The sequence below is a fragment of the Delphinus delphis genome, chromosome 3 (genome assembly GCF_949987515.2).
Source record: "Delphinus delphis chromosome 3, mDelDel1.2, whole genome shotgun sequence".
Classification (NCBI taxonomy): Eukaryota; Metazoa; Chordata; class Mammalia; order Artiodactyla; family Delphinidae; genus Delphinus; species Delphinus delphis.
In genome coordinates, this window is record NC_082685.1 from 8,173,897 (window position 1) to 8,188,237 (window position 14,341).

The 14,341-nt window shown below is 43.0% G+C and overlaps 1 protein-coding gene and 1 long non-coding RNA gene across 9 annotated transcripts in view; one reads left to right on the forward strand and one right to left on the reverse strand.

The window, feature by feature from the left end:
* LOC132422736 (zinc finger protein 426-like) overlaps positions 1-13,225 on the forward strand; it is a 28,355-nt gene extending 15,130 nt beyond the window's left edge. For 2 of the 8 annotated variants that reach the window (XM_060007662.1, XM_060007663.1), the window contains exons 5-6: positions 198-331; positions 815-3,586. In XM_060007662.1, coding sequence (XP_059863645.1) covers positions 198-331; positions 815-1,474 — 794 coding nt within the window. In that variant the 3' untranslated portion in view covers positions 1,475-3,586. Of the gene's footprint in view, positions 1-197; positions 332-814; positions 3,587-12,219; positions 12,774-12,903 lie in introns of those variants that run through there. The other 6 variants (XM_060007665.1, XM_060007667.1, XM_060007666.1 and 3 more) reach the window with 6 other exon arrangements.
* LOC132422738 (uncharacterized) lies at positions 3,763-11,727 on the reverse strand. The gene is made up of 3 exons (XR_009518879.1): positions 11,510-11,727; positions 5,870-6,472; positions 3,763-5,729 (listed from the first exon to the last, which is right to left on the reverse strand). It is a non-coding gene; the product is annotated as an uncharacterized lncRNA (long non-coding RNA).
* Positions 13,226-14,341: the final 1,116 nt, after the last annotated feature.

Genomic DNA, 14,341 nt, shown 5'->3' on the forward strand with positions numbered 1-14,341 from the left:
AGATTTTTTTCCCCATCATATTTAATTTTCATAGAATTCTTTTTAATCAGGTACTGAATTTTGACTCTGCATTCCTATCATTGTTAAATATTTGGCATAGCCAAACTCCTCAAATCTAGTATGTATGTATTGATATTTTTAGCATCTTTAATTTGGAAGCCAATACAAACGAGTATTATTATTTTTAACTCCTTCAGCCTCCTGTTTCTTTCTACAAACTCTTACATTTATTATTTTTTTATGGGAAATGCAACTTAAAACCAAAGACTCAGCAATTCAGCAGGATAATCTTGGGAGAGAAACATCTGTTGGGATGGAAACAGTAACATTGGTAAGTTTAAAACATCATATTTCTCTTTTTCCACATTCAGAAAAGAAAGGGAATTTCATTTATAGCATGAGCACAAGTGATAGATGTTTGCAATAGGTGGCAGTCACCAGGGGAGAGCAATGTCTATGGTGAGATACTCTGCATAGGTTGAATTTGGGGATATCCTAAACCTAGCTTGATAATTATTGCTTCAGAGTTCCCATAAGTCCTCATTTCCACATATGTAACAGGACATTTGAGATTTTACAACAATCCATGAAGTTGTACAGGATTATTTGAAGGTTGGAGTAGATGGAACATCATTCTGGCAGAAGGATTCCATCATTCAACTTGAAAGAAATCAACAGGGCAGAGGTGTATGAATGTAGTAGAAATGGTAAAAGTCATCTTCATCGTTGTAATGATGTTTCAAGTTTGAGATGAGTAGGATCAATTAATGAGCCTGAGCAATCTTTGCATCATCATTCATCTATCCATCCACAGGCAAGAATGCACAATGGACGGAAACTCTGTAACTGTGAGCAATATAGGAAAGACTTCAATGAACACTTGAGCCTTAGGACAGGCAGGAGAACTCAAAATGGAGGCAACACTTACGAGCATAATGAGTATGGAAAAAGCTTCCTTACTCTGCAGAAGAAAACCTCTATGGTTGTGAAGCATTTTGTGTTTAATCACTGTGGAAAAGCCATCATCCTGACTCCAAATATTGTGGACAGGAAAACCTGCATGGGAGAGAAAGCCTTCGAATGCAGTGATGGTGAGGAACCTTGTGTGAATCAGCCTTCTCTTCAGGCACAAGTAGTAACTCAAAATGGGGAAAAACACTGTGAACAGAAGGAACATGGGAGAGCTTCTGTTCACTCCACAAGGCATGGTATACCTATACGAAATCACACCACAAAAAATAGTTATGAATGTAAGGAGCGTGGGAAAGTCTACAAATATCATATATCCATTAAAATTCACATGGGAACCCACAATGGAGAGAAACCCTATAAATGTAAGGAATGTGGGAAAGCTTTCATTATAGCTTATGAACTTAAGAGGCATATAAAAAATCTCATACTGGAGAAAAGCCCTTTATATGTAAGGAATGTGGGAAAGCCTTCATTAGAGCGTATCACCTTAGGAGCCATATAAAATCTCATACTGCAGAGAGGCCCTTTATATATAAGGAAAGTGGAAAATCCTATTTTTATCCCTTATTCTTTAATGATCACATGCAAAATCATAGTGAAACAAAAGTGCATAAATGTAGGGAGTGTGGGAAAGCCTTCCTTACTTCCTATAGACTTAAAGAACATATAAAATCTCATAGTGAAGAGAGGCCTTTTCCATGTGAAAAATGTGGAAAATTCTTTAAAAGTTCTTCATATCTTAAGATTCACAATCGAATTCACACTGGAACAAAACCATATAAATGTACGGAATGTGGTAAAGCCTTCATCAGGCCTTTTGCACTTACTGAACACATGGAAACTCATGCTAGAAAGTTTTTATGTGAAGATTGTGGTAAACTTTGTCAGATCTCAGTTTAGGGACCATAGAAAATCTCACATTGGAGATAAGCCCTTTCTATGTGATCAGTGTGGAAAATCCTTTAAACATTCCTTATACCTTCATCGTCACAAGACAATTCACTCTGGAATAAAACCTTACAAATGTGATAAATGTGGGAGAGCCTTCACTTGGAAATCAGACCTTTCTAAACATGTCCAAACTCATGGTGGAGAGAAAGAAACCTGAGGATGTAAACAATGTGAGAAATCCTTCAGTTATTCCAACTCCTCAGGAAAAACTCACCCTCTAGCAAAATCCTATAAATGAAGAATATGTGAGAAGGCCTTCAGTTCTCTTTGTTCATTTGTCTTGTAAGATATCACTTTGTCTAACTGATGTCAGGTATGTGGGAAAGCCCTCAGTTGCCCTGATACACTTGACGTGAAAAGAGCACACTGGAGAGATGGTCTTCAAGCATAAGGAATGTGGGAAAGCCATCCATCTCACAACCCAGCCTGTTAGGGCTCACAGTGAAGCCATACTATTAAGAAACATGGAAAGCACTTTACTGTTTGCTCAGGGAAATATATATTCCCTAAATATGAGAGATCTTTCAATGCAGAGGAACTCTACTGATATAAGATTTCTGGAAAACTGTACATCTCTTGAGTACTTTGATGTTCACTTGTGATCTCACTGTGGAGAAGAACATTAGGAATGTGAGAAATATTGTAGAGTCATCATTTTTTTCCACTAGATTGTTGCTCATGCTTAATAAACATGGGGTGATTCACAGGCAAGAGAAACAGAGTGTAGTAAATATGGGAAATGCTACCCTGAGTCTGAAATCTTAGGGTTTCTGAGAAAGGATAGTGTTCCAGGTGGTCCCAAAGATCTATTTTGAACATTTTTCATTTGGCCGTGACCTTTCCTGGGCAGTGATATGTCTTTCCCTCATCATCAGGCCAGGCCAGTCTAGTTGCTACATTTTCCAGGTCACAACCTGGCCAAAAGTGGAACTACAGGGTTCACACTTAGAGCCCCTGTTTTTTCCTGTTGGATGGACCTGGTCTTATATTGTGAAGACAGGAACTGCTTGACTATATATGAGGCTCACCAAGTCCATCTACATCAAGTCTCAATGGCCAAAGTGGAGGATATAGTACATCTCTGTAAATCTTGTAAAGATGGCTTTGTCCTCTCTCACACCTGATCCTTTCAGGGTCAGGGTCAAGCATGGGATGAGTGGAGAGGAAGTGAGATTTCATCCACTAATGTGAGACACCCTGATTTCCTGACCTTTGTGGGAGAACAACACCCCGACACCTGTGGAGGACATTCAACCTCAGGCGTTGCAGGAAGAGGGTGAGATTGTTCCTTTTCACCCCTATATTTAGCTCCACACCCATGCAAAACAATCATGTCATGTGTCTGGATCAAGCATTGTCTGCTGTAGGTGACATGTCCTCCCTCTGGGTTTGTCCTCCAATCCAAGTGCTTGAGAAGTGAAAAACTCATGTGACTGGCTGCTCCTGATAATGTGCGCTGCTTGATGCCATGACTGGCAGTTCCTGAAGGTGGGCTTTGGGTTCAGACACAGACAAATGACTAGTACACCTATTATTCCTCTTAAAGATGGCTTTACAGAGGTTCATCTCTCCTCAGTTACTCCCCAATCTTTGTCACCACTGGGAATTACAGAAATTGAACAGGATCTGTCGGGATTTTTTTTTTTTTTTTTTTTGCAGTATGCAGGCCTCTCACTGTTGTGGCCTCTCCCGTTGTGGAGCACAGGCTCCGGATACGCAGGTTCAGAGGCCATGGCTCACGGGCCCAGCTGCTCTGCGGCATGTGGGATCTTCCCGGACCAGGGCACGAACCCGTGTCCCCTGCATCGGCAGACGGACTCTCAACCACTGTGCCACCAGGGAAACCCCAAAACAGTATTTTTAAATGCCCACGCGCAGGGTCACTCGTGAGGTGGCCGGCACAGGGAGGTCAGTAGCCTCACAAGCACAGCTGCCTCAGCCATTCAGAAACAGAAACACCCTGTTCCTAGGCAGGCACCAGAGGGCAGGCCAAATGCAGTGGGTCATGCAGGGAGAGCATCGGACACACATCACTGAGAGCCGGTGGTTGGGGAGGGAAGGTGGGCTTTGACACCAATCAGCCACCAAGAAGTGCTTCAAGGAAGAAGCCCACACAATATAGTGTTCTGTATTCCCAGCTGAGGGGAGCCCAGTAGCTCCTGGAGCTGCCCTTGTAGATATTTGGGCTCCAATCTGCCTGGCTGCTGAGGCATCACATGGCCTTCCAGGCCAGCGCAGGGGCCTGGTGCCCCCAGAGTCACCATGGGCTGAACGGTGTACCTGTCTAAACATGTTCCGTGACCAAGAACTCTGGGCTTTGCTCTAGAGACAAGACGTGATAGATTCAGGCGGAAGGATATCCCCAACCTGTCCCTTAACTTTTCCATGAACATTGAGATAAGAATGATGAAATTGATTCCACTGATGAAAGTGATTTGTAATGGTGAAATGCGCTGTGTTCCAATGGGTCACAAGTGAACTGGTTCAGAAGCTCAGGGTGCAGATCTCTCCTCCCCTCATGGAGCACAAACACAAGCTGACCCTACTCCACCCTTCACTCTAATGAATAATCTTCCCCACTCCTTGCCTCAAAGCTCCTGTACTAAAGAGATGACTTTCTGCTGTTATGCGGAAAGACATACTGCTCAGGGGTAATAACGTCTTATATAATGTCCCCATCACCAGGGACCCACAGGCCACCCGTTATGTGACAAGTGACAGGGCAGTCAGAGGGAGAGAAGGAGGCAGGAAGACAGCTGTCTGTGACAGCGGCAGGTCTGGGTAAAGAGTGAAGAAAGGGCCAGAGCTGCACTGACTGCAGGGTCCCAGAAAGGCCAGGGGACAAAGCCAATGGGAAACCCAACGGATGCACCACTGGGGGCTGAGGGAGACAGCCAGGTCCAAAGTCGTCTGGGATAGAAAAGGCCAACATGAAGCCTTCATGACCCAGGAAAGCTGGGGACCAGTCACAGCCGTTTCCATCGTCATTACTGTTAGGTCCACAGCGTGGCAATCATGCAGTCTCCACAGCTGTACCCCTATGGAGGAGGCCAGTTTACCTCACAAAAGTGCATTCATTTCACTGTTTCTGATGGTACTGAGCACTTCCCTACAGGGCTATCCAAGTCCCTGTCAGATGTAACCTCTCCCAAAAAGGTGGGGCTCTGCCACTTCTCAAGGGGGAGTTGGTTCTTTTTCCCACCTGGGTCTGTTTAGTGGCTCTTCTAACTGTGGACTTATTTCTGGGTCTCTGGGTCAGTGTGCTGCTGAGGAGTTGACGATGGGCATTGCTGTATTCACAAGTCCCAGTACACTTTGTACGAGGGAAAAGGTATTAAGACTTCAATGAAAGACATTAATTTAAAAGGTTTCAGGGTAAAAACTAATATAAAATTAGTGGAGCATATAAATTTCAATCATCGACAGTAAAATCATTTACATGAAAATATACTAACAATGCAGAGAAAGATGAAAAATGTGATAAATACGGAAAAAATAAGATGCTGGACACAAACCCGAATTTATTAGTAATTACATTATATTATAAATACACCAAGGGGGAAAAGAGGATTTTAAGACTGCATTTCAAATACCTGGGCATCTTAAGACTCCATATAATATCTATATCAAAAGAGACATTTAAAAAATAATGCTACAGGGTTTCCCCGGTGGCGCAGTGGTTGAGAGTCCACCTGCCGATGCAGGGGACGCGGGTTCGTGCCCCGGTCTGGGAAGATCCCACATGCCGCAGAGTGGTTGGGCCAGTGAGCCATGGCCACTGAGCCTGCGCGTCCGGAACCTGTGCTCTGCAACGGGAGAGGCCACAGCAGTGAGAGGTCCGCGTACCGCAAAAAATAAACAAATAAATAAATAAATAAAAAGTAATGCTACAATAAGATTAAGAAATTAAGGAAAAGGAAACTGATATAACTACTGATACACTTACTGTTGAGCCTCATTAAGGAGTAGGACAGCAGGGATCCTTGTTCCCTCTTCTTGCCCCAAACATGGGCAAATGTCTGGGGAAGAGCTTTCATTACTGGATTCCAGATGCTTTTCTGTCTTTCCACCCAGCCTGGCCACTACTGTTCTGCCTCTTCCAGGAAGCCACGTCTCCATCACCAAAACTGTTGGACCAGTGACTTGATTATTCCCTTCCTCCAAGGAAAGTTAGCCTGTTTGTATTGGTTCCCTTTGTCCCTGAGTCTCTCAGGGGTGACACACAGGGCCCACGTGGAGTCTACACATACACTGGGTTGTCTTACAGGAAAGCAATGCTGGGGTTGTAGAATTTATTTCAGTTTCTTTGAAGCAGGAACCAAGCCTGCTTGTAGTCTCAATGGGAGAGATGATGTCGTCTTTCCAAGCTCCTCACTGCGTTTCTCAATTCTGAGAAAAAAAGGGGTCAGAGCCTAGTATTCACATGTACAACATGATGAGCAGGGGCAAGAGCGATGCACGGAGGAGGGTCTTCAAAAAGCTTCTCCTGGTTGACACGTCAACTTGGCTTACGGAGAATTTTCACATGCAAGTGACATCTGGTCAGCCACTGAAGAACAAAAGCTGGGATGAAATCTGCTTCATGGATCTCAGTGAGCACTTGTTGATGACACTATCACTAGGAGTCGAAGCAGCAGAATGAGGCCAACCTGCATATAAACCTCTAACATGACCCATGAGGTCTCAGACTCAGGCAACTGCAACAAATTCTGCTGGAAATGTAGGTCTTATTCCAGAAAATCAGAATGTCATCCAGGGCTAGTTTATAATCCATTACACTGAATTCAAGGGAGTTAAGACTAATCTGCTGATAATTAGTGTCACTGCCAATAATTAAAGAGGTCAACAGATAGGCCAAATAGCAATATGCATACACAAAAAGGAACCAAACATGACACGTTACTCCATATATTAATATGTATAAATGAAGGTTCAGAGGTTAATTCCAGTCCAGGCTTTGTTTTAAGCGTGATTTGGATTATTATTACAATTGTTTGATTAGCCTCAAGAAAGTATCATCAAGAAAGTGTCATGGGGCTTCCCTGGTGGCGCAGTGGTTGAGAGTCCACCTGCCGATGCAGAGGATACGGGTTTGTACCCTGGTCCGGGAAGATCCCACATGCCGCGGAGCGGCTGGGCCCGTGAGCCATGGCTGCTGGGCCTGCGCGTCCGGAGCCTGTGCTCCGTAGCGGGAGGGGCCGCAGCAGTGAGAGGTCCGCGTACCGCAAAAAAAAAAAGATACATGCACCGCTATGTTTGTAGCAGCACTATTTACAATAGCCAAGACATGGAAACAACCTAAATGTCCATTGACAGATGAATGGGTAAAGAAGATATGGTATATACATACAATGGAATATTACTCAGCCATAAAAATAATGTCATTTGCAGCAAAGTAAGTCAGAAAGAGAAAGACACATACTATATGATATCACTTATCTGTGGAATCTAAAATACAACACAAAGGAACATATCTACAAAATAAAAACAGAGAGAACAGACTTGTGGTTGCCAAGGGGGGAAGAGGGGTGGGGGAGGGAAGGATTGAGAGTTTGGGATTACCAGATGCAAACTAGTAGGGTGGATGAACAACAAGGTCCTATGCACAGGGAATTATATTCAATATCCTGTGATAAACCATAATGGAAAAGTATATGAAAAAGTGTGTGTGTGTGTGTGTGTGTGTGTGTGTATATATATATATATACACACACACACACACACACACATACATATACAACTGAGTCACTTTGCTGTACAGGAGAAATTAACATTGTAGATCAACTATACTTCAATAAATTTTTTTTAAAAACTGAAAGTGGATAGGATATTCTTTTTGAAAACAAGTGTCTTGAAGTTAAAACTAAAATTTGTTACACTTAAAAGGAAATCTTAACCAGAGCCAAGCAACTGTCATCACTATTATTAAATATTTGTTGATTCCACTGTTCCTCTTCCCTGTTATTAGATACTGAGTACTACATAATTTTCATGTTTTAGGTGTGATGGATTCTCCACCAAGAAACTTAGAGGTATCCATTATTTCTGATAATGAACCATAATAAAATGGATAAATTTTTTAAAAAAACTAAAATTTGTTCCTTATGTTTCTCCATAATAAATTTTAGATATTTTTTTTAAAGTTGATCAGAAACTACAAAATGGCACAAGATCTATGGAAGGGAATTTGTAATAGCCAACAAAAGTAAATGTATACTTGCCTTTGACCTAGAAAAACACCCTAGAAACTTATTTACTGCAGGTTATTAACAGATACTAAAACAACTGCTAGGGGGAAAAAGATTCTGAGTATCAAAATATCACCCCACATATGAGCTTTTATTCTTATGGAAAAGTCTATCTTTAAAATAGAGAGCTCTGGTGATTACTATCTTAAGCAAGTAATCAAACTTAGCACACTAACCAAGAGATGTCATAAGTTTACATCTTCCCAATGAAATGCAATTTGATGTACACAACATCACCTTCAAAATATTTTGAAATGACCTTTTGAAGCTTCTACACCAGGAGGTGGCACACTTTGGTCACAGGCATGTTTTTGTAAATAGTTTCTTGGGATCACAGCTATGCCCATTTGTTTCCTTAGGTCTTTGGCTGTTCTCCCACTACAAAGGCAGAACTGAGTAATTCCGTACCTTACAGCCCACAAAGCATCAAGAACTTACTATCTGGACCTGTTCATACCAAAAGCTTGCCAACCTCTCCTCTGAACCCATTTACTAACTGACAGGAAATACAAGACATGAAGGAAAACTTAAACATACTGTGAAAATAGAAGCAGGAATATAAAAATGTGTGACTTTCTAAAAGAAGGCATGTGACTCGTCAAAGAGTCAATATAATGAATATAATAGACAAACAACAGCAAGTGATCTAGGTTAAAAGAGACTAAAAGGCATAAACAATTGTCATATATAAACCCTGATTGGGTTGTAGATCCCAAAACTACCCAAAACATATTTTGGAACAACGTAGAGAAGTTAACCTTTTAGAGTAGATATTAGAAGACATTGTTATTTTTACTTTCCTTTTGTGAAATAATGATATAATGATTTTACTAGGATAATGCCCATATCTTTAGGAGAAGCCTTACCAAGTTCTTAAAAGTCAAGTACCATGTATGCATTTTATTTTCAACTTACACTCAAACACCTCACTATACAATGTATTCGTAAATCTACGAGAGAACAAATCTGCACAGTGCTAAAAATAAGTGAACCTACTACAACAAACATTCATTGTACCGGATGTTAACATTTTGAGGTTTAAGATGTTACCAAAAAAAAAAAAAAGTGAGTAAAAAACACACTTAGTCCAAACTACACTCCTACCAGGACGAGAAGAAGACAACATCAGAAGTAGACAGCTAGCCCAAGATACTGGGCCTGACTCGTATGATCATTTATAATGTTTTCTTGACTTCTTGAACCATTGCATATGAATCAAATGTTTTCCTATCATGGGCATGATCCTATGCTAGTTTTAAAAATCAACCCAATTGTTGGGTTTGTGACCAATTATCTTTGTCTAGTACTTCTGGATTACCTTGGTGGATTTCTCCACTCCAAGGCTCTAATTGGTTGGCCCTTAGGAAATGTATTCTAAAAGAAAGAAATTATAGTCCTGTTCAAGCCACTATCGGTATACTAGGTGGGATCCTCTCACCTAGCCAATTAATAATACCTGCTCTGACACTGGCCATAAAAATGAATTTTCCTCTAAAGTTACTCAAGTTCAGTTAGAGCAACAAGCAAAATTTCAGCCAAGGAATAAAACCTCTCACTATTATGGTATGGATTTATGTGGTTAACACCAGGCTATGGTCATTTAAGTTTTAAGACCTTCCTTTATCTTGGGAACAATTAAATGATACTAAGGATAACCAGCCTAGTAACACCAGGAGGTTGGGCTGGGAGCCTTATGGACAGTGCCAACACATAATTTCCCTGAAAGATAAGGATTGGTACAGAACAGACTAAGTCAGATGACCTGGGAATATACTGGGCCACACCTAATGGAAGTTCTTGGCTTAATTCTTACTTATGACTTTAATAATACTGCTAGCTATGTTATTTGTATTTTGCCTGTTTAACAGGATTATTGTTTCTTGTATTTCCAAATGTGTGACTGAGCCTCCAACAAAAATAATGATGACTAGGCAACTTGAAGCAGTTGATCAAGTATATAATTCTGTATGGGATCAATGATTGTAATAGTGTAACTCTAGATATGGGAAGATGCAATAAGAGGGATTTTTTTTTCCTTGGGACAGACTAGTAAGACAGGTGATCCAGAGACCTTTGGCTATTGTTAATAAGACCTAGTCCAGTAATAGCACATTGAGTGGCCTATCAGCAAAATCTTTGCCAAACTTAGGAATGAGCCTTCCTAGCACCGTGGGACAAAATGGTCATGAAATGCCTCCCAAAGCATGGTCGAATTTATGACCATGAGGGGACCCTGTCAACTACAAATTGGCACTTGCCACCTACCTCTACAAGGATTAAATCATGAACTGCTGCAGCTGCTGACTTTCAACACCCCCTGAAATGAGGCACTCTATGCTCTGGGAAAAACTGGCAGAACAGGTCTTCAGATAGTTAGATATTTTCAGGAACCGATTTTATGAGCCCAGTTCTTATACCTCCTCATATCTAGAAAAGCACTAAAATCTTTCATAGTGACTCTGCTCCTCGTGACTAGCAGTAACCTTCACAAGATTAGCAGAAACCTTCTGCAAAAAAATATGTGCTTGATTGCATGTACTCCCCCTATACCAAAATCACATATATACTAACCTTCCCCCCCTACCTCTTTGGAGCAGTTACTCAGAGCTATCTGAGATGCTGTCTCTCGGGCCCCAAATAAAACTTAACTCACAACTCTCACGTTGTGCATTTTTTTTAAGTTGGCACATGTAAAATGCTAAAAATAAGTGAATCTACTACAAAGAACATTCCTTGTACTGGATGTTCACATTTTCTTGAGGTTTAAGATTTTACAAATATATATATATATGCGGAAAAAACACGCTTAGTACGAACACCCTGTCTATGGTTCCTCATTCTGGAACTAGTATCATAAAGCCTACGCCACATCTCCTGGAGGCTCGTTTTCACTCTGTGGGCATGTACAGCCCCAGGAAGCTCAGATGACGAGAAGACTAAGTACTCTTGCTTTTTATTAGAAGAAAGATCTGTGATCTACATACGTTTACATTTATATACAGAAATATGCCCACCCTTGACACCTGAGAAAGTATTTTATCTACCTCTATGTAATATTCAAAAATAAAGAACACGGGAAGACAAACCCAAATTCTCAGATGAAACGTTCTTTTTCATACAAAAAGAACCGGCCTTTTAAACCAACTCTTCCCTAATACTCAGAACAACACGTTAGGATCGCCAGGTTCCTGACACCCGGAGGAGGTGGGAGCTGGAGCAACTGTTGACCAGAACAGCGGAAATTCTTTTCCTCGTGGAGGAAAGTCACAAAAAACAGAGTGGAGGCTTTAGAATAGGGAAACACAGTGAATGACAACACGCCACAGAAGCGCCCTTACCGCAAGTCCCACCGGCTAAACGCAGTGGCTCAGGTCCCGGAGGACGCAAGCGGAGGGACCAGGTCTTTCTAAGGCAGCGCCGTGGTGGCCTAGTCCAAACCTGTCCTTTATCGCCCTCCTCGCATCCCAGAGCGCTCCCTTGACGCAAGCCTCACAAAGGACACGCTGAATCACACGACGACTACAACGACTTGCTGCACCAGGAACTCGGACACGGGGCAGAAGACTGACCGACCAGCGACGCTACTTCCGCTTCCTGCCTCGGCCGTAGGGGGCGGGGCCCCGGGACTCTGGCTGCCAATCAAGTTCAACCATTGCTGGCAGGGAATTGTAGTTGGTGCTGGAGGTCTTGAAGTTGGCTCAGCCTGGGTTCTGGAAGCAGAAACAGGCTCAACAAGCCAAACTTAGGCTAGAACTAGGCCTGTGGGCGGGGCTGTGAGGAGAGGGCGGTCCCATACCCAGAAGTGGTGCTGGTGCAGGAGGAGGCCCAGTGCTGGCTTAGGGATCAGAAAGGAGAGGTTGGGGTGGACACTCACCCACCAGGTCGCTCCTCAAAAGTTTATCTACCTGCCTGTCCTCAACATCCTGGAGCCTTTAGAATGAGTCTCCCATATTGATAAGGCTGCCAATCCATGAGATAGGCTATCTATGAAACTGAGCGGGAGGGCCTGGGGCATGGAGGTCTCTTTTTTGTCCCCCATTTCTTGTAGGCAAGACTCCAGACTCTATGACCTTCCCAAAAGCAGATTCAAACAGTTGCCAATCAAGGGAGGAGCAGCCAAGAAACCACCTGAGGCAAGATTAAAGGGACCAGAGAAGCTCATCAAGATTGGGAGACTACCTGAGCCCCTGCACACACCCTAATCTTGTCAGCAACCCCACCCTTGGGAAGTATTGTTATAAAACTCCTTATCAAATCCTCCTGGGAGGGGACACATAGTTTTTCAAGGCAGGAGCCCATTGTGTCCCCCTTTGCCTGGCAAAGCAATAAAACTATACTTTTCTATTGATACTTCACCCAAAACCCCTATCTCTGAGGTTTGATTCGGTACCTTTGTACAGAGAAGCTGAGCTTTCAGCATCATCTCCTCCATTCAATCAATCCTTTATTTAACCTTTATTTCCCCTTATTTTTTTAAAAATTTATATTGGTCACCGTACCAAACTCTTATCATTGATTTCTTTGTGTATTCAAAGTAGTGACATTTTTCTGTTACCTATGTGTTTTTCTTCCTTGAGTATTTATTCTGTTTTTTATTTTTCGCATGGCAGATACTCCAAGATGAAGAAAATAGCAGAAGTATAGGAGAGGCTGAACCCTGTGCAAATAAAAGATAAAGACCATGCTTGTGGGCAGCATACAGTTAACTTCTCCCATATTTCTCATTCTCAAGGTCAAGGAGACCTTCCCGACTGTACATGAGCAGAAAGTCTCCTTGGAGGTCAAAAAGGGAGTGATGTCAACCTATCCATAGGCCTCTTCACTGGAATCCATCTCAGCTAAGAGATGCCCTCGCACACATGGGAGGGCCCTAAGACAAACCAAATACGGACTCAGAACCAGGCAAAGCAAGATGATTGGCCAAAGGAAACTCAGAAGAAATGCCCCGTATACGTGATTCAAACTACCATGAGGGCACGACTCTCCGAGTCCGCCCGTGTATCTATCCACACGTACTCTTTTTCCTCCTAATAAACACTTTATTTCTTTCACTACTCTTTGTCTCTTTGTGGAAATTTATTTCTACAAAGCTGATGGGCCAGGGCCTTATCACTGGCCATTGGTCTAGTGGCTAGGATTCAGTGCTCTCACTGCCACAGCCTGACTTCAATCTCTGGCCAGGGAACCAAAAATCCTGCTTCAAGCCGCTGCAGGCGGAGGCCATCTGAGATCAGGTAGTGAGGAGCTTTATAGTAATGGTTCAAAGAGGAGGGCGTGATCAGCTCGTGGACATTCTTCTGATTGGCTGGTGGTGAGGCAATCAATGCCGAAAGCTCTGCTTCTTTGTACACTGGTGCCGAATCGAACCTCAGAGACAGAGTTTTGGTGAAGTAGAAAAGGATAGCTTTACTGCTTTGCCAGGCAAAGGGGGACACAGCGGGTTCCTGCCTTGAAAAACTATGTGTCCCGACCCAGGAGGATTTGATGAGGAGTTTTTTTTGTTGTTTTTTTGGTTTTGGGGGGTTTTTTTGATGAGGAGTTTTACAGCAATAGTTCAAGGGTGGGGTTGCTGACAAGATTAGGGTGTGTGCAGGTAGTTTGCCATCATCCATGCCCATGTCGTTTTGAAAGTTCTCATTTAAAGAAGCATTTTCTCATCCCACCATACCTTTGGGTTATAACATCTGCCTTGTGCTTGTGGACGGGAGGGTGGACAACAGTTTGAAAGATGAGAAAATAAAGGCCCAGCGTCACCTGAACGTAATTCCACTTCAGCTCTTCCTCCACCCAGTGGGTCGGGAAAAAAGCACTACTGGGGCAGGACTGAACCTACCCGGTGACCCTGACCCACCCCCCAACCCGGCAGTCCATACCTCTGCTGAGTGACCTTTACGCCCGCTGAGGCTGCAGGCGCTGATTCCCACTTCGCTTCCGGTTTTGTGAGCCGGAAAGGGGCGGGGCCCTAGGGAGGAGCCTAAAGAAGCCAGAGGGGCGGCCATGTTCCTGAAATCGCTCCAGCCTGGCGCCACTTACCAAGGTAAGTGGACGGAGCTAGAGAGGAGAAAGATTCTTGGAGGGCGTGGCCTGGGCAGAGATAAGGCCTGGGGGCGTGACCGGGGCTGAAGACCAATCCTAGAAGGCGAGGCTGGGCGTAAGTACAGGATCTGGTG